The sequence below is a fragment of the Daldinia childiae genome (genome assembly GCF_008694065.1).
Source record: "Daldinia childiae strain JS-1345 chromosome Unknown Scaffold3, whole genome shotgun sequence".
NCBI classification, from domain to species: Eukaryota; Fungi; Ascomycota; class Sordariomycetes; order Xylariales; family Hypoxylaceae; genus Daldinia; species Daldinia childiae.
Genome location: NW_022984644.1, coordinates 4,414,037 through 4,434,183, shown reverse-complemented (window position 1 = coordinate 4,434,183; position 20,147 = coordinate 4,414,037). Strand labels below are relative to the sequence as shown.

General features: G+C 45.6%; 6 protein-coding genes across 6 annotated transcripts; 2 read left to right on the top strand and 4 right to left on the bottom strand.

The window, feature by feature from the left end:
• Positions 1-1,634: 1,634 nt before the first annotated feature.
• On the top strand, positions 1,635-3,435 carry GL218_03929 (putative fad binding domain protein; the record flags this gene model as incomplete). Its single annotated transcript, XM_033580510.1, has 3 exons — positions 1,635-2,125; positions 2,178-3,066; positions 3,205-3,435. The coding sequence occupies 3 exons, from the start codon at positions 1,635-1,637 to the stop codon at positions 3,433-3,435; spliced, it is 1,611 nt and encodes a 536-aa protein (XP_033436577.1).
• Positions 3,436-4,894: 1,459 nt separating this feature from the next.
• On the bottom strand, positions 4,895-5,198 carry GL218_03928 (uncharacterized protein; the record flags this gene model as incomplete). The annotated part of the gene is made up of 2 exons (XM_033580509.1): positions 4,895-4,960; positions 5,016-5,198. The coding sequence occupies 2 exons, from the start codon at positions 5,196-5,198 to the stop codon at positions 4,895-4,897; spliced, it is 249 nt and encodes an 82-aa protein (XP_033436576.1).
• A 1,316-nt stretch (positions 5,199-6,514) lies between these two features.
• On the bottom strand, positions 6,515-11,300 carry GL218_03927 (Ent-kaurene oxidase; the record flags this gene model as incomplete). Its single annotated transcript, XM_033580508.1, has 7 exons — positions 6,515-6,735; positions 6,806-7,266; positions 7,330-8,097; positions 8,161-8,237; positions 9,633-10,504; positions 10,561-10,981; positions 11,061-11,300. The coding sequence occupies 7 exons, from the start codon at positions 11,298-11,300 to the stop codon at positions 6,515-6,517; spliced, it is 3,060 nt and encodes a 1,019-aa protein (XP_033436579.1).
• A 2,468-nt stretch (positions 11,301-13,768) lies between these two features.
• GL218_03926 (Ent-kaurene oxidase) lies at positions 13,769-15,476 on the bottom strand (the record flags this gene model as incomplete). The annotated part of the gene is made up of 3 exons (XM_033580507.1): positions 13,769-14,703; positions 14,797-15,214; positions 15,273-15,476. The coding sequence occupies 3 exons, from the start codon at positions 15,474-15,476 to the stop codon at positions 13,769-13,771; spliced, it is 1,557 nt and encodes a 518-aa protein (XP_033437557.1).
• Positions 15,477-16,251: 775 nt separating this feature from the next.
• GL218_03925 (Glutathione S-transferase 1) lies at positions 16,252-17,289 on the top strand (the record flags this gene model as incomplete). The annotated part of the gene is made up of 5 exons (XM_033580506.1): positions 16,252-16,279; positions 16,341-16,363; positions 16,445-16,556; positions 16,617-16,800; positions 16,893-17,289. 5 exons carry the CDS (start codon positions 16,252-16,254, stop codon positions 17,287-17,289), a joined length of 744 nt encoding a protein of 247 aa, XP_033436889.1.
• Positions 17,290-17,783: 494 nt separating this feature from the next.
• Positions 17,784-19,751, bottom strand: GL218_03924 (putative HC-toxin efflux carrier TOXA; the record flags this gene model as incomplete). Its single annotated transcript, XM_033580505.1, has 5 exons — positions 17,784-17,873; positions 17,939-18,214; positions 18,312-19,299; positions 19,367-19,464; positions 19,551-19,751. 5 exons carry the CDS (start codon positions 19,749-19,751, stop codon positions 17,784-17,786), a joined length of 1,653 nt encoding a protein of 550 aa, XP_033437559.1.
• Between the last annotated feature and the right edge of the window lie 396 nt (positions 19,752-20,147).

The following is a 20,147-nucleotide window of genomic DNA, read 5'->3' as shown; positions in this document are numbered from 1 at the left end:
AGATTTAATCTAAGTGTTAATGCACTTCTTTTTTTATTACTTGCTTAACGGCCATCTCCTATCTGTTCTCCAAAACGATAGATCATCTGCATAGTGACTAGTCAGAATTTACGTGTCGGCGATAAAGATGGCGACAGAGTGCGGCCGATAATAGAAATATGTATAGAAAGGGGAGCAATTCTTGCCTATAAGAAGTCCCGTGACGAAACTTATATGCATGCTGCATGCAAGCTGCAATCATCCATGGTTCAATACTCTTATATAGAAGCTATATTACAGAATAGAAGCTGCAAGAAGAAACCCGGAGCCATGGAATTCAGGGAAGACGAATGTCTGAGCGGAGTGCATTAAAACGTATATTTGCGTTTATAGGGTATAAGAAAACTCTCTTATATCGAGGAGGGGTGAATAATGGATGAAGGATTTTTTTTTTTTTTTTTTTTTTTTTTTTCAGACTCGTCATATTTCTAATTAAAAAGTAAAACAGATCTGATCCTATCTGCTCACCGATCTTAGCATATTCCCCAAACTATCCCCAGACGCCACTACCACATTATTACGATGACAAGCCGTGGAGTTCCGAAGACGACCGAGGTAGTTCGAGGCGCACTTGTGAATATTGTTCTAAAAGCCGATCAGCGCACGGGCCGCCAAGTATGCGGAACTGTTCGTGATGTTCTAACACGAGGTGACCACCATCGCGGTATCAAAGTTCGACTCACTGATGGTCGTATCGGGCGGATCCAGAGTATGAGCACTATTTCATCAACATTAACATCAACATTAACATCAACATCAAATACTATCTCCGATGATGTAGCATCAGGAAGTACGTCAACCGTAGGTGGACTAGCCGATTTGATGGAGGGGACTACTTCACAGCCACGTGCGCGTCACCCGCGTTTTCGGGATGCGAGGCTAGAAGAGCCGCTTGATATTCCATCTAATCAGGCTGACTTAGGTGCATATATTGTACCTTCAAGACGCAAGGGCAAGAACAAAAATGGTTCCAAGCAGACTGACCAGCCAGATGGGTCGGCCCGGGGCGACCAGTCCTTAAGGAGTAACGTGGTGGCAAATTCTACTACGGATGTAACATCGACCACGGTGACGTGCCCAGTGTGTGGCGCGTTCGAAGGAGACGAGACGGCTGTGGCTCACCACGTATCAGAGCACTTTGAATAAATGAGTCTGCCAGCGGGCTTCTAAACGGAAATTGGTGATGATCAACTCGATGGCTATACAAACCCAAATGCCGATCAAAGAAGGGATCGGGATACTCTGTATGAACCGTAGCGGGGTGATCCTAAAATACGCTTCGTACCATGGCAGGGTTCGCTCTCGTGGCCCTTTGGCCTGGTCTACTCTTCCGCAATCGGTGTTCTACTCAACTATCAGCTCCCAGCATGGCCATAAGCATCCAGCCAGCAATGACGGAAGTAGTTATTGATGTAATGTGCTCAAATGAGTCGTTTCTGACAATGGTGACCTCAAGGTCATCTCCACTGAAGACGGAGATGCCATCAGGGTGTCCAACCCACCATCAAGGTTCTCCCATCTGGTCCCTTATAGCCCTCAAGCCAGTCTATGGGTTTTCTACTACTATATTCTCATAACACCAAAAGTACCTAAATATGACTGATAGAGAGATGAGTGATATACGGGTCCACGACGTTGTTATTATCGGCGCTGGACCCTGCGGCCTTGCTGTTGCGGCGCGATTGTCCGAACGCATGCCGGCAGCGAACTTCTCAGACGATGAACATCAAAGGTACCATTGGATTAGGAAACACCGAAACCAGGCCAGCATAAAAAACTACAAGACAGGATTCGAGACGCGTCGAAAATCGTCTACCACTTCATCAGGTAGTGCGGGCCTAGATCTTCTAGTGCTCGACGCTACAGACAACTGTTGGATGGCGCGATGGGATACCCTATTCAAGACCTTCGATATCTCCCACCTTAGAAGTCCAATGTTTTTCCATGTCGACCCCGCCGAACGAGATGGCCTGCTAGCATTTACGTATAGAAATGATAGGGGGAATGAACTTACAGAGCTTCGGGGCTGTGTTGGGAAGGAACTAAGTAAACACCAAAGAAAGAAGAGGGAGAGGGCCGGAAGAATGTAAGCATTCCTATTCAAGTTTCCAATGCGAACATCTACTCAACCATGAAAGACCACGGACTGAACCCACTGTTGACGAACGTGATCGAAACGATTATTTTGTTCCTTCGACGCCGCTTTTTGCTTCTCACTGCGGATGTCTTATGGACCGCTATGGATTACGCGGCAATATTGTAAGCTATGAAAAAGTAGGCGACATTCGCTACGACTACGTCGAAGACGTCTCCGAAGTCGACAAGGTCTTCACTGTCCAAACAGATAGGGGTATTCATTACGCAAAGACCGTGGTGTTGGCCGTGGGTGGTAACCCACCCCAGATCCCCGACAATCTCTCGGAGGGGGCAGAGGGAGCAACCCACTCCATGCATATTAAGGAATTTCCATCTCCTCACGTTAGAGCGAAACTGAACACCAAATCCCCTGTTAACATCGTGATTGTCGGAGGCGGGTTAACTTCGGCTCAATTGTCTGACCTGGCTATTCGTCGCGGTGTAAACAAGGTGTGGTTGTTGATGCGTGGACCCCTTAAAGTGAAATATTTCGATATAGGGCTCGAATGGGTGGGCAAATTCCGAAACTTTGAGCAAGCTGCCTTCTGGACTTCCGATTCTGCCGAGGAGCGATGGGAGAAGATAATGACTGCTAGGAACGGGGGTAGCATTACGCCGGCATACAAGAAAGTCCTCGAGCGGCATATCTCTACTGGTCGGTTGTCCTTACTACAGAATACCACGATTAAGGATAAGAGTTGGGACCCGTGCTCCAAGACTTGGACGGTGTCGCTATCGGACGAGAGTCAAGAACTCCCTCGGATCGACCATATCTACTTCGCAACTGGCGTTCAGGGCAATTTCGAATGCCTCCCCTTCTTGAAATCTATGTGCTCTGATTATCCCATTGAGAACTGCGGGGGAATGCCTTGTATTACGGAGAATATGGCGGTAAGCTTGTTCCATATTTATTTTCTCTTTAGCCCTGAAAGCCTCTTCGGGGGTTCTGGTAGTTGCTATCGATGTTCCCTAGTCTGGAGCACTTATGTCTTCTTTTCTATATAACATAGCTAACTCCGTATAATCCAGTGGAGAGACGACGTCCCCATGTTCCTAGCTGGCAGGCTTGCCGCGTTGCAGCTTGGACCGGGCGCCCCGAACCTAATCGGCGCTAGGATCGGAGCTGAGAGGATTGCTTGGTCAATCCAAGATGTCCTGGGTGCTAGGGACTCTGGGAGCGATATCGACTCTGGCAAGCGTGATTTCGACTACCTTACTGGAAGGGGTAGTCGCTACGATGCCTTAAGTGAGGGCGTATAGATGCTAGATTGATTAGTTCACTCAACAACCCTGGTTTTATACCAATATTTATCTTCATAAAAAGGAGTGTCAGAACTATGTATTTTACTATGCGAAATACAGTTCGGGGCTAAGGTTTCTGGGCATAATAGTGATATTGCAACTTATACCCCCTAATCTCCCTAAATTCACTCGGCAAATCCCTCAATCTATCTCCAGAGTTCGAAGGCTATGTTGTTTCCATAATATTATATTCTACTAATAAAACTGTAGCCGGTCATTGTCCCAGGATATTCCCCCACCAATACATCAGAGGAATAGAAACCAAGAGATAGTTCTTCTATAGGGACCCAGTCGGCCTTTGCGACAAAATAGTAGTACGTCATTAGAAGTACTGTTGCGTCAAGTTGACAAGATCTAAGGGGAAAACAGGAGTTGTTAAACAAATTGGCGTTCCAATATTCCTTCTGGAGATCGCTCCGCCGAGTGTTCATTTTCTTCATCGGGAAAGGATCCTAATGTCTCGTAAGTTGCAGTGTTCATACTTGACCACTCCCGTGGGTATTCTCTGTCTCTTTGGATTTCATAGCTTTCAGCTGGAGGTGATAATTGAGATCCACCGAGGTAAGATCATCAAAGGTTGCGACGGTGGTCTCCCCGCGCGCCGAACTTCGTGCCCCAGATCGATATATGTTATGGATGAACTTACGCATCCCTGATAAACTTGCGTGGCTCGGCACGAATGGAATATGCGGTGCTGCGTTGTCATTATTGGGCGTAAGATTTGAGGAACTCTCATTGCAAATGCAGAGATCCTACTTGGAGTATCTATGATACTATCTAAGTTCGGTATAGAGTTCGTCGAATGGATAAAAACAGATGGGACTTCCTCGAACCGGGCTGCAATTGATGACATCGGGTATTCTAATGCAGTGGCAGCGCCGCCTGACAGAGATATGAAAGTTAGGTGGCGGAGAGTAAGGTAGGATATTGCTGCGTATGCTCAAGAGAGAAGCTAACACAGAGAAAAATAAAAGGAGAAGGAGAGAAGTCTATTGAAGTAATTAATAAATGGATAGGTACCTACCTACCTAGGTAGCTAGCATTGTTTTGCTGTTAGTATTTGATTTGAAATTTGTCGTGAACGCAGCGGAAAACGTGTCGAGTCGTAACCTTAGGTGCCAACCTACGGAGAGATGTTCCAATCCCAGCAGGTTTTCGAAATAGGAGTAAAATTGCACTAATAGGATGAATAAAATATCACAGAGGGCAATCACGGCAGCCAAAATATAGGAACCTTGAAGAATATTTTTATTGTAAAGAGTAGCAACGTTGTAAAGATACAACTATAAACGCAAATTACCCAAGACGGGGTCCTTCATAGGCCTAAAGCCCGTACAGATACAGGATATCATCAAACTCTCAATTTATTGTACAAGCATATCACTCGCCGCCAGCGAGTCAGTAATCCAATAGGAGCTTAATGCTTCCCAGGGATAATCTTTTCGAAAGTTCTCTTTACTTTAGTAAGTGAGTTTCGTCTCCTCTATTTAACTGTTAGTCTCTTTCATTGCTAGACATGATCCGAGTACTGAACTTACCTCGGCCCGAGCAGCTCGCTCCTCAGCTCCGTGTATCAACTGATATTCAGCCTCTGCCGCTTCGTCTGTAATTCCTCGCTTCATTGCGGCTTCATGCTCATGCTCTTCTTGTTCGGCATGATGTATCATGTCGTGCGCGCCCATAACGGCGCTGTCTGTAAGTCCGTGTCCGTCGGCAGACATGATTGATGTTGTTTCTGATGTTGATAATTGATTTCGATGTACTGGAGTAATCTTTAAAATGTGTATGTTGATGGCAAATTAAGCTAAGTCCTCTTCTAATCGAAGGAAACTCTGACATCTATATAATTGCGTTAGTTTCCTAGACGGGCCATCCATCTCGTGATGTCTCATGATGAATGACTTCATATTTTGATGTTAGCCGTGCGACGCTGCGCGAACGAGACCAGCATCCCATTTACAACCTCGAGATCGATTCGCTCGAAGGTTCGAGTATTTGTTCATTGGCACGTCATACGCTGTCGATCCACCGTCGTTCGTCTGGGGTAAATGCGGAGGAACGCGGAGGAGGGCAAATCCCCAACCCGCCATCATCGCCGACCGCAACCTTAGATCTACGAACAAAATCGATCGCGCCGCTAATTTAAACAACGGGTCCGCGTCATATGTAACATTGGTAAACTCTAAGATTTGCGATATGACGGCGCTTTTAATTATAATAAGTTTAGTAGTTGTTGTCCTTATTCTTTTTTTTCTTGCTCAGCGAGCTTGGCGTCGAATCGAAAGTTCTGTAGGAACGTTCTGGCCCAGTAGATGACTACTTGGGCACCTAAGTCTGACAAATAGCTCTATAGGTATGTTTGGGACCAGAGAACCTCTTCCCTTTTGGTCGGAGAGAAGAATTACAATGGCCTGTAAGCAGTCTGTAGTACGTGGCGAGATAAATGTTCACAAGCTTTTAATTTTGACTACCGACTGTTCTACTATCACACAATACAATACTATATAATATTCCCTCAAGTTAAATTTGCATTGGCTTCAGTGTGGGGGTTCGCATCTGTATGAGCTATTGGCGCCATGTACCTAATGCTGGAACTGCAGTGTCGCCGCTTTGGTCATCGTTGAAAGTACCGCAATCACATTCTATATGATTTATTTAGATGTCTTTCTATACAAACTGTCAGATATAAATATCTGTCCGATATATAATATGTAATAGAATAAAATCTGTTACCAAATAACCTTTTAGTGGTGTAGCGGTATATCGACACAAACTAGAATCTTTTGACTAAACAGCACCTCAAAGCAGGCTCCCCAGAAGTAATGCCCACAGTGTCTGCTAGCTTGATCGTACACGACCCTGCCTTAGGAGGGTATTAAACTGATATCAATTGAACAATAGATATTGTTTCTTTGTAGCAACAAGCTAGCCCCTAATTTCGTCTACCTTAGGTACCTACATACCAGCTTTCTCGTCAAAAGAGCGACCTAATTCCACCGGTTAACCAGGGAACTACCAGGAAAGACCTAATAAATCTTCACCATAGTCTTTTCCACCTGATCTTCATATCTCTATCTGGTGGGACAGATCCAGCACCTGCATACCTCGGGTCGTTCTGAGCAGGACGCTGTGATGGCGACCCGTCTAGTTTCGTCCACTGAATGCAATTAACATCAAACCTTATGACAACCATTGCTATCACTAGCAAAATCTCTTGCTTCGCAAGGTTTCGCCCTGGGCACATATATCCCCCACCACCTGTTCCAGAGCATTTGTGAGCAGGGACTTGAAGTAGGGACCGCGCAAGTAGATTGAAACGAAATCTTACCATAAGGAAAGAATGATCCTGTGTGCCCAGAAATCGAATATTCCAACATATTGCCAGAATTCGCTTCCCTATCCTGAGTCTTTGATGGCTTCACATGTCGATAAGCCCAGAACTCAGAGGCACGATGGTCCGGTGTCCCCCAGACAGCTTCCTCGTAATGAGAAATCTGAGTTGGCGCTTGAACAGTGCACCCTTTCGGCAAAGTGAATCCCGCAATAGAAATGTCCTCTGTTGCGGTTCGAGTTAGGTTAAGGCTTAAGTGTAGGCGTAGGGACTCTGTGTAAATAGATTGAATTAAAGGAAGTGATGCTAGCTTTCGGATGTCAAATGCACGCTTCCCAGAGACGGAATTTGTAACGAGAGCTTGTAAGACTTCCGTTCGTGTGGCCTGAAATAAGTCTGTATCGTTAATAATTTCCATCAATGCCCAAGTGCAAATCGGAATGGTGTTAGTATTCAAGCTGGCACGCCGAGCACTTGTTAGAAAGATATATAAATGTGAATCCTGGCGGACGTGGGCTTACCCGAGAAAGAGGAACATGTAGACACTTGCTATGCTTTCTTTTGAGAATCCGAACGACTTGGCCCATTCCCCAAGCTCTTTTGACAATTGCGAGCCAAACGCATTGTCAAATTCTTTGCCTGTCTTGATGTTGTCCCCATTTGATAATCCTTGCTCCGCTTCTTCGTACCATTTGAGACACACGGAACGTAGGTCTTCGCGAACCTTTATTCCCTTTCTGTTTAGCCACCTTGGTAAACCAAATGCCAGGCTCTCCGCATAGCTATCGTACTCCCAGAACAAATCCATGAATGTTGGGTTATCAGTCAAGATATCCCTACCGACCACGGAGCAAACAGAAGCAGCAGCCACCTCATGACGAATGAAGTTGAATACGGATACTTCAGCCCATTTTCCAATTGGAAAAGTGTTGAGCGTTTCTCCAAAATGATTCTGGAAAGAAACTGCAAGAGCTTCTGTATGTTGAGGTGTCGCTAAATAATCATTATGGATTTGATGTTTGAGATACCAGATACGTTTCTCCGGAAGCACGGATTCATTACCTGGGAGCGGCAACTTTCCGATACCTGATTTGTCCCGTGCTAGCTTGGCCAGGTCTTTATCTGTGTAGCCAGCCACATTCTTGAGTATGAGTAACATCCATAGCTCCGATATGAGATTGATAGAGGATTGCCGAAGCACTGTCGAAACGCTAGCCTTTCCAGTGACGAAATACACTTTCATGGGCCCCAGCTGGCATTCTACGACAGGACTGTTCAGGAGTGCCCGGCTATATTAATTGTGAGAAACTATGTAAAACTGATTATTTCTTGCTAACCTAGTGGGTACTTACGTTATTCTTTCAAGGAAAGCCTTCTTACTTGTCATATATATCCAGATATTAGAGACGTAAGGGATGGTCTCCTTAACCTGGGGCGGTCGTTGAGCATCGTTGTGCCTCAAGAGTGAAGCTAGCATAATCGCCAATGACGCTGTCAGAATTGCGGCAGTGGCCCATGCCCCAGTAGAAGATTGAGCGTATACAGCAAGACTATGAACAGTATTCATTTTGATAAGTTGGCAAATATGCATATATCAACTTCCACATTCGTATGTCAACGTATATTTCTCATACGACCAAAATCTAGCCAAAGCTTACGGGTCAAATAAAAGAATAATTCACAGTCTCAAGGCTTCATAGCCTTACGTGCTCATAGGCTATACTTCCAAGCTTGAAAGTATACCTCGATTCTCTAGAGAGGGGAAACTATAATGGGTATGATCTAAAAGCGGTCATACTAGGGGTTCCCGCAATGTAGGCTCTGAAGGATTACAGGTAGGTAATATCTTTAATGGACGATAAGGCTAATGAGACGACAACGTCGTGATCAATATATACTATGGCATTGTTCAATGAGACTCCAAGTCCTCACTTGATGGAAAGACATGCTGCTTCAATGGCCGTGTACTTCTCCTTGTATACACCATTGTATCATCACAGTGTGTAGTAATAACATCACGATTTATAATTGATAAGTCAGAACAATACGGAAATGCATGATTCCGAATATTTTCTTTAAGTGACCGCAGCGTGTGATGGATTCTGACTTGTAAGTTGGGTGTCGCCTTTTGGTTGGTGGGGTTGTAACGGATAGGTACCTACCTAATATATGCGTTTGATGCTGTGTGACAGTATGGATTAACTGGTTCATCTAATGCAGTGTGGACGGTAAACTGAACCAACTTCTTAAGGAGTACGCGATATGTGAGGCTCTGTCTACCTACGTTGTATGCATTGCCATCTTGAGAAGCATTTCGCGAGATAGCAAAAGGTCTGCCTTTGTAGCCATGATTTCATCGTGTAACCGTTTACAGTCCCGAGCTTCAGTGTGATATGCCTACTTCTATGTGCGACCACAAATGCCACTCCTACTCAGTTTGGTACTACCTATCGTGAGATTGGATCCCTTCTTCCGAATATATATTAATAGCACAGTGCGAGAAAATTGAATCATATCTCCTACGATACACAATGAGATGCAGTAAACAGTTGTCCCTTGGTAAGTTTTAGGTACCTAACCTATCTAAGGTGGTTAAAAAAAGTCTTAGCGAGTACTGAAAAGCTACCTAGGTATCTCGAGTTTCTACCTCAAGAAATTATGTAATCGCTTGGCCGCTTGGCCTCTTACCCCTATTACCCCTATTACCCCTATTCGGGCTCAACATTCTGACAATTGTCTGTCTTGGTGTCTACCATAGAAGGCACCCAGGTATCTATTTAGGCGCCATAACCACTCCGCAGAGTGGCTTCTCCCTCCTACGTACCCTGATCTTTGCCATCGGGTTTAGCATTAAGAACTCGTGAATTCGAATTACCCCTGGTTTCTTACCCCTTATGAACTCGAACTCATATTTATCTAGTAATTCCACCATTATCACCTTAATCATCATATTCGCCACTATCCGCCCCGGGCATGCCCAGCGCCCGGAGCCCCATGTAAGTATATTTCCTGATATTCCACTAAACGGTGTCGCCTTGTGACGCTCGAGATCGTCATTGTAGAATCGCATGCCATCGTACGTATTTGGGACATGCCCCGGTGCGCCATGATTCGCGATATAGGCCATTATACCCTCCTGTGAAGCTAGTGCGATGAACTGTCCGCGCTTTAGCTGGATACCGCAACTCAACTGGACATCCCTCTGTACGACACGTTGATACACGAGCGCAGCACCTGGTGCGAGGCGGGAGGTTTCTTTCAGTGCCGAATCCAGCTTGTAAAGTCTTTCCAGCGCAGATAGATCCCACTGTCCCTCTATATCCGAATGCTTCTGTTTGATCTCTTCGCGTACCTCCTTCAAAATATCAGGATTTGCTATAAGGTCTACCAGAGCTTCAGACGCGAGATTCGCCGTGCTATATGTTGCACCTGCGATAACGGCGGCACAGAGATGACATAAGACGTGCTCGTTGCGCTCAATAGGAGTTTTAGCATCGTGCAACATCCAGGAGATCAGGTCACCTCTCTTTGAAGGATCAAAGTCCTTTTCTTGCAGTCGACGGCGCACTTCAGGGATCACGATGCGATCCCAGGTTTTCCAGCCGCTAACGAGACGCCACTTGGCAGGAAGTAACCAGACGATCACGGGTTGGAGAAATGAGGGCACGATACGCATACAGAACGCGAGAGTGAAGACTATCCCGTGTTAGGACGATGAAATAAAGTTATGTTCTCTGCTCAATGCTACTCACCATTCTTAGTATGCTCATGACAGACCTTTACAAGTTCAGGGTCATCGCAAATTGGCGGTCCAAACAATGTAAATGCTAAACATTCACTAATGCAGCGTACGAGTGCATCAACAGGATCTATAGATACCCATAAACCAGGCTCCTGGGGAAACAAGCGATCTAGTCTCGTTGTCATGCGCTCGGCCATTGGTAGTGTGGCCCCGTTGATTGCCGGGCTAATCCGGCCTAAAAGCGTTTTCACATGGTAACTCGTCTTGAGAATAACGTGCATTCCTGTCAAGTGGCCGAGGAGACTAAAACTATGATGTTTTCTCGTATTGAGGACGTCTACAGGTAGACGGTTCAACTCAGGGATGAAGCTTGCCGGAAGTACCACGTAGTCGGCATCACCGCGCTCCAGCTGGTAAGGCTTTCCCCCGGACTGGCAATAATGTTACTATCCATATTACACGGATGTTACGTCGTTGATGTTGATATTGAAGCACGGAGATGCTACTCACCTTCCTATATCCCATTTGCAGGATTTCACGAGCAAATAGCGCCCAGCGAAGCCGTGCGAACAACCTAGGCTCCCAAGCGAAACGCCTATTAATGAGGGGGAGCTGCCCTGAAACGACATATTTCGGGCGTTTGAGGGCAAGTAGAAGAAGAATGAAAAGGCAGAAAAACGCAGCCACAAGGAGGAGGTGTAGTCTGTTTGGGACCGCAACAGCAGCAGTCATCCAAACTACGTGGCTCATGTTGGTCTTTGTGCGTAGTACAGAGAGTAATGTAAGCATCTAACGACTCATTTGAACATCCAATGCGAGATTATAGGGACCTAATGTAAGTATGTATTATGAACCTGTATGTATTCATGAAACTACATCTCCATGTGCACCCAAAGTGCCTTATATAATAATTTCCGATTGTAGTATCTGATACAGAGACTTAAATGTCTCATTGGAGGAAACATGCGGCTACAATAGCCGATACGAACTTTGGAACCGCGAACAGTTGACCCATGCAGGTCACCTGGAGGTATGTACCTATCTAGGTATGCGACAGTGCAAAACACTGTCTATAATAGGAGCAGGGATATAATATTTAGGTGATAATGCAGGCTACAGCCTGCTTGATATCGGACTGCATGTTGGGTCGTGCAGGATGCTACGATGCGCCGGCATTCTGTACAAAAGCTCCCATGTAGCTTAGGAGGTAGGTAGGTCAGGTCGTACGGTAAGAGGAATTCTCCAAATTCCAAGAAGCAAATGGCTAGCATTGAAATCTTTTCCTCTATCAGGCCTTTTTTCTCCAGTATCCAATATTCAGCGAACGTAATTCCAAGCAATCGGTGTCGCGAACGTTGTCAATTCTGTTCATCATGATGTTCTTTACTAAACGACAAGCCGACAATGCGATGCCAACGCCGTGCCTGGTCACTACAGCCTTGGTAATTGTTTCTGTTATTTTTATGCTCTTATCACTTGCAGCAACCGTCCTCCGGTTTAAGGCACGAAAGATACAGCGCGCGAAGCTACTTGCAGATGATTGGTGGATGCTCATATCCTGGGTATGAAATTATACTACCATTGCTATGTCACCTACCTGGCTCGAAACAATGCGAGCAATGATATCTAGGTAATATCCTAGCTGCTAATGCTTGCAAAAATCTCATACAGATTCTAGCATTCTTTCTCAGTATCGATGTTTGGGTCTTCGGCTCGCTTACTGGGCTTGACTACTACAAGATTGATCCTATTAAAGGAACGACATTGTCACTACAGGTTGGGCCATATCCAAATAGTCTTACCAGAGAGCTTCCTGACCAAGTCCACATATTAGTGTTTATATGTGGCTTCCATTCTTACTTTGCCGGCCTTGACTTCGGTTAAGATTGCTGTCTTGCTTTTCTATAAGCGAGTTTTTGCCACGCCAAAGTTCAAGATTGCCGTCTGGACCTTAATAGCCATACTGTTCTGTTGGTGCATATTATTCATCTTCGTAAGCAGCCCAGAGTCCTAGTAGCAGCTAGAAGCTCGAGAGAGCGCTAACTACGTCTCAATTACAGTTAACGGCCTTTCAAGGCGATCCGCTCGACTCACCATGGGAAGTCAACACTGGCAAATTTCGCTATGACATTGCAGCTGTAGGATATGCCCAAGTTGGCTCAAGTATCGCCCTGGACTTCCTTGTCTTGTGCTTCCCTCTCCCTGTCATATCAAGACTTCACATGGCTTTTACGCGCAAGATATCCATCATGCTTATCTTCTGGCTGGGGATCTTGTTAGTTTCCTCCCCAATACCCATGGCCAAACCCCTTCCTAATGGACATTTTATAGTTGCTGCGTCGCATCCATAGTCCGAGTAGTATTCCTCGCAGAACTACTATCTGCCGTCGTCGAAGCCAAGGAATCCATTGGTAAATATCAACCACCACCATTCTGGGACCTGCTGCCGCAATGAAGACTGACTTAATGGAATATCTCTAGCAATCCAATCCAAACAATTCGTCTTCCTCGTTCTTGAGCCTCATTGCTCCATTATAGCCGGCTGTCTTCCGTGCTACGGGTCTCTTCTATCTAGGTTCGGCGGCCGCGCGCCCGAGTCCCTCGTGCGCAGCGTGCGTTCCATCATTTCCCTTAGAAGTTGGGGTTCTCGCCGCGGCTCCCAAGGGTCCGGAGGCAGCAAGAATAAGACACAGAAATCGGAAAATGACATACAGCTGATAAAATCCGGAAATAATGGAGAAATTAACCATGGCGAGAGCCAGGTCGAGCTTACTAGTAGATCACAGTGGCCTGATTCCCGCCATGACGTGCACGTCCTGGGGGGTCCGAAAGAAGACGAACCACTAGAGCGTACAGTTGATAGTGAGATCACACAGGCGGACCTGGTGAAGAACTCTATCAATGTCACACACGGTGTTGATATTTCTTACGTCTAAGCGTAACTATATCATCCACTGGAATTAGATATTAGAGCCTTGCTATTTGCCTAATTACCTAGGTACTCAGGTCGGCACGACGGTTTGAAAAATAGGTGTCGTTGGAAGAGGTGAAGATCTCTTACTCGTGTATCACAAGTGGATAGTTATTAATACATAGTTAGTTTTTAATAAGATACTTCATTATAGGGCTTCAATGATGGAGACCTGAAATTGACCCTTTTGCGCATTAAAACTAATCAAGTGCCTAGATTTAAAGCAGGTATATATTCTTATTTCCAGTCAAAAAGGACAGTTCCCTTTCTCCTTCTTTCTAATAAGCATACGCTGCCATGGTGCTGTGAAAAGGAACTCGTGTGCCAACAAGTTCTTAGGTCTCCCGGTTCCGGGAAGGAACTCGAACTCATATTCGGTCAGGAGCCTAGTAAATAGAATTTTGAGAACGAGGCTTGCGAAGTAGCGCCCTGGACATGCATGCCGTCCATATCCAAAATTGAGAACAGTTGGGCGGGGCGTTGAGAAACGAAATTTTCTTCCCTCGTCGCCATCACTACCGTCAGAAATATTATGTTCTAGCATAAGGCGATAATTGCGAAGCCCATCGAATGTTTCGGGATTAGAAGTGTGTGCAGGGTCGTTCTCGATAGCGTAGATGGGCATCGCTGTGTACATACCTTTGGGGATATGCAAGCCATTTTTGAATGTGTAATCTTCTTGAAAAATACGCTTCATACCTAAAGTAGTGGGCGGTGACATTCGCTGCGACTCGCTAAGCACGCTGTCAAGCTTATGCAGACTGTCATAAGACGATTTATCCCAAGTCCCCGACCGGCTAGTGGCTTCTTCGATCTCAGACCGAAGCTCCATAGCGAGGCCAGATGCCGTTATGTCGTATAGAACATTGACCATCCTTAGGAGGGTGGTGTGAACGGCGGCGAGAGCGAGTAGCACCTCTACATGGGCTATAGTGTCCGCGTCACGGTCTGCCCCCTTTACAGTGTCTACAAGCCAATTGAGGACATTTGAGTCGGATTCATTGGGCTGAGGCTTCCAGGCCCCCTCGTCACTCATATGAAGTAATTCATTGATTCTAGGACCAAGGAGATTTTTGGCTTCTTTCATGTATCTCTGACCAGCCCAGAAGGATGGCAGATGACGGCAGACAAACGACTGCATCCACGAAGGGAAAAGCCGTGTGATAACAATAGTTCGAAACACTATCATGTCACATTAGGATGCAAAAATAGAAACGCTCGGATAGCGATATAAGGTGCTACACCTAGGCAGTAGGGAAAGTGCATGTAGCTTACAGTTCTCAGTATATTCGACTGAAACTTCCAGCCATTTTGGATCATGGGCAAACTCAGGAGTCACAATAGCTTGCGCAGCGATTCTCGCAGATACTTTGGAAAGTGTCTTGTAAGGTTGAAATTCAACCCATTCATGGGATTTGGTAAGAGACTCATCGCATGCGTTGTGTATTTCTACCTCGAGGCGAGGTGTCATTAAACCAAGGCGTGGTGTTACTCTCCGTTGAACGATAGAATGATGAGCTCTACTCTCCAGAATTAGGCTCAATCCTGTGTAATTTCCCAATAAATCATGCTCGAGGGCGGTATTTGGGCTTGCCACCGAGGCAGGCAGGTTTGAAAGCTCTTCAAGGACCGACAATGGAAGAAGTAGAACTTGACCATCATTTCGTATAAGTTGGAAAGCCTGGCCTTTGAACTAAATCAGGCAAAGTTAGAATCGCTATTTCGTTTGGGACGTGATAGCCCCCACCCACCTTTTGATAGCCCCATTCAACGATATCCGCCGCTTTAGAAGCGAATAGGAGGTTCAGAAGAAACCGTGGTATCGCTGTGAAAGGGCTACCTATAAAGGGTATATCAGGATTCTTCCTGATTGATTTTCTCGCCATCCAGCCATCATACACACAATAAACCAAGAAAACAATTAAAGGCAGTGCCCAGTAGTTGCTATTCTCCATGACGAAAGGAGAAATTGGTTCTCGTTATAGGCGACGAAACTTGTTTGCCAGAAAGCAGAGACTAGAAACAGGGATTTCTTAGGTAAAAGGTCTATAGAGCTTTACAGAGATCTATGTATGTCCAGTTTGAAGAAGCAAGTAACATACTAGATACCTTACTAGGTACCTATGAGCAGACTTGCATATTAAATTCGAAATAACTATCGGGATCACGACTTAAGCAAGATTAAGCAAAGATACCAGCGTCGTAAGAGCTACATGTGTGTGCCTACATTAGGTACCTACCTTAGAGGTAATTAGGTATCAACGTACCTAAGATAGGTAGCTTAGGTACCTAAGGTAAGTAGAAAAACATAACCTGACTTGGTGATATTAAATGTTTGGAGAACATTATGCTGTGCAACCGTACGGCGCTAAAGCACTAAAGAATCCTAATAATTGTACACAGTATGTCAAAACTCATTCCCTAAGAGGCTGTGATAAGTCAACCCTTTTTGATTGTGTAACATGTCAACAGTTAACTGTAACCAACTCCAATGTGGCCCGTGCTCAAGACCGTTCCTATCATTACCTATGTGAGGCACTGTGTACCTCCTAGGGATGTACTAACCTTAGGTACCACTTATTATCTACTATTATTTTGTTTGTCAACGTAGCACACTAATAAGTGTCCCCTTCCAACATCCATCTTCCAAATTGACCCGTACAAGTCTTTCCTACTTTGCTACGAAAGTAATACTATTTTTCTTTCTCTTTCTCGTTATCATTGCCCCCCATGAAGCCCATCCGAATCTGGCTCATCCGTAAGTCGAACATGGAAAGCCTCTAGTTACAATTCGTGATGTTAACCCTATTCGTAACAAGCTGCCGGTCCAAATCCTTGGAAGGTAAGCCCATTACCGATTAAGAACTTGGCCGCTATTAATCTTTCCCTCTGCAAGACCCCTTTATCTAACTTAAATATGCAGGTGGTCGTTATTTTCGAGGAACTCGGCATACCTTACAAGATAACATCCATCAAATTTGACGATGTCAAGAAGTCTCCTTACACCGATATCAACCCCAATGGTCGTGTTCCAGGTATGAATTCTTCCTTTCTGTCTCTTGCTTTGATGAACATGATGATTTAACCCGGTAAAGCTATCTATGATCCGAACACCGACATTACTCTCTGGGAGTCGGGCGCTATCATTCAGTATCTTATAGAGCAATATGATGTCGACCATAAGCTCACGTACACTACTCTCAAAGAAAGACATCAACTCAACCAGTGGCTTCAGTTCCAAATGAGTGGTCAAGGACCGTATTATGGCGTATGTGCATGGTGAGTTCTTCGCCTGGTCCTGTAGCCTTATCAATTATATACCCAAGAGGTAGTCAACCCCTCAAAACTTACATTGTGCCGTAAAAATCTAGGTTCAACGTGCTCCACCAGGAGAAGTTGCCCTCGGCCATAGAACGTTACAATAATCAGCTGAAGCGCGTTCTCGGCGTCCTAGACAAGTGGCTCGAAACGCGGCAGTGGCTCGTCGGCGACAAGATGACGTACGCTGACCTGGCTTTCGTGCCGTGGAACGACCGCATCGACTCTACCATTATCTGCAAGCCGCAGGACAAGTTCTCTGGTTTCCCTAACGTACAGGCCTGGCATGAGCGCATGATCTCGCGCCCCGCGTGGAAACGGTGCATGGAAGTTCGGGAGCCTCTGATGAAGGAGCAAGGTTTGGATCAAGAAACAGGAAGACCGGCCCGCTTTAAAACACATCAAGAATTTGAAGAAGCAGTTGCCAGAGGAGAAAGTACCGATGCTTGAAACATGACCAAGTTGTTGGTGAATTAAGCTAGAAAGATGGAAGTGTCCTAAGATAGGTCCATATACTATTTTAGTGTTATCCTCTGATTGAGAAATTATTCCCACGCGTCCATTACACTGGAGTCAACCGCCCTAGAGCAAGACATAGCTGCTACGCATGTATACTCCGCCATTACAACGAAGATTTCCTTATCTATCGTGTAGTAGCCTTCGTACGTTAACTACCTACCTAGCTAGGTGCCTAAGTTAGGTACTCAGGTGCCCAAGGCATAGCTACAGTTTTTCCAATTATAAATATAACTTAGATTCCTACTTAAATTACGCAGCTGAAATAATTAAATATTGCAAAAGTCAATCATCTGTAACTCCCCTATATACCTCTCATTAGGTTTGCCTATATCAATACGCCTGAAGTACCGTTACAAGGTTATTAAGGTCTGCTACCTGTTATCAAATGATTGAGCAAGTTACTTCTGTTTTTCTTCCCCCTCGGCCTATGTAGGAGTGGGCCGCTTCTTGGTAGATGTCCACTTTGTAAAGGCCACAAGGACGAACGAAAGGACAGGTGCTCCAGCAGGTACATACTATATGACGCGCCGTCAGCACATCGTTCTACGTAAACAGGATTATAGTAGGGTATGTAACATACGAATACTTGTGTGACCGAGTTTCCGTACTCTCGGATCACTGTTGATAACACTGAAGGGTCAACGATGGAGTCAAGGTTGGTGGCCCCCGCGGAAATAATGGCTTGTACAACTTCAGGTGATACAACAGCCGACAGATTAGCCGTTAGCCGCTTTTGAAATATTGTCTGTCCTATAGCTGTGAAGATGGTGCAGCTTGTTGAGATTATGGTGAGAAGGGTGGTTGCACCGAGCGGTACGAGTTCTATTGGTAGAGACGCCTGCATACCGAGATGGGCCTGGCACACAGTCTGTATTAGTTTCCTCCTAGCAGTAAGATATAAAGGGAAATTTCAGACAGGGGATGAGGGACTAGAGAATCAAATTGTTACATACCAAATTACCGGCCAAAGAGAACCCGAAGCCGGCGAGAATCTGATAGCCGATCCAATGACCACTAGATATCTCCGGGTAGATGGTGGACAAGAGGCCTCCCCCTATGCACACCAACGCCTCAGCAAGTAGAAGGAAAGGATTCCACCACCCAACAGCCTGTACAATAACGCCGGCGCCGACGAAAGCGGCTACCGCATCGGCAATCACAGTCGGGAAATAGTTGATACCGCTCTGGGTGGGCGAGGCGCCGAGAACTGCTTGAAACCAGATAGGTAACCAATAGATGATAACCTGGAACGGGCCGTTTACGAAAAAGGAGCTTGCACAGATGAGCCAGGCATTTCGATGTACGGTGAATAAGCGTGGGGGGATGAGAGCATCATTCTTCATATAGATCTGCCACGCAACGAAAGGCGCGAAGGCGGCACCACATCCAACAAAAAGACCGATAATAATGGACGAGTTCCAGTCATACGTGACACCACCCCATTGAAGTGCAAGAAGTAGCATGGTCATGGAGCTGGCAAATAACAAGAATCCGAGCCCATCGAGGCCCTTTAATTTGGTTTTCAGGGGCATCTTTTCGCTCGCGTCGGAATGGATGTGGAAAAACGGTACAAAGAGGAGGGCGGCGAACCCACCAATAGGGAGGTTAATATAGAAGCACCATCGCCATGTAGCGTGTTCAGTTAGGGCGCCTCCGATGATAGGGCCGACGACACTCGCTATAGCAAAGGTCGAGCTGATAGTACCTGTGTAGATGGCACGCTTATGAAGCGGGATTATGGTAGTCACCACGATAAAGCCACCCGCGAAGATGCCCGACGCTCCTAGGCCGGCCACAGCGCGGCCTACGATAAGGGCCTTGGATGTGGGCGCTAATGCGCAGACGAGGCTGCCAACCTCTAAGATGCCAACGTACACTAGGTACACCAGCTTTTTGGGAAACAGAACGTAGATTTTACCTGCCAACGGCTGAGTAGAGCACCTAAAATGACGTGAGTGGACAAAGCGAAGAAAAAGGAGGTTGTGATGAGAAGCATAAGTGCACCTACAATGCCAACATGAAGGATGATCCGTACCACCCCACGTCTGTGATGGAGTTGAAGTGATCGGTGATGATAGGAATAGCTGTTGCTATCATGTTTAGGTCCTAGATAAGGGATCAGTTCTGTTAGCTCGCTACCAAATATGCAACCATTAGGTAGTAGTTGTCTGTGCCTGTCAGCTAACACTTACCAGTCCAACAAGAAATGTGAACATGCAAACGGCTGTAAATATCGGGACAAGCCTAATTCCTTTAACTTCATTTTTTGGGTTGATGGTGTTTTCTTCAGAAGCCTGGCGGCCTCCGGGCTCAGGCCCCGTATCAGTTTCCTTGTGAATGGAGATATCCTCGGCGCTCCCTGTCTTTATTTCTGCCTTCTCGGTGTCTGCCATAATACCAAGATGTTCTTAACAAGATATGAATGTAGCCGCCTTGTTTGACTGAGCTACGGTAAAGGGGTGTTCCGGGGGGTTCAGTGAAATCCCTTCCCTCTTAAGGCTGGAACCCGAAAGGACAAGTCAATAAATAAAGGGAGATAACAGGATATCATTATCAAGAATGGTGGGTAGCACACGTACGGTGTTATTAAGACTGTGTCGTATAAGTCAATGTAATGTACCCCAAGCTCCTCTACCCGAATATTACAACGTGCCAAAAAGACTACATAGCATAACTGGGAAGTACCAATGGATATATAATAAATAAAGTCATTTTCAATCGTAAATTAATGGATTTCATAATTATCCATTATGTTACTTCACGTCTTGTTCTTCATTACTTCTCGGCTA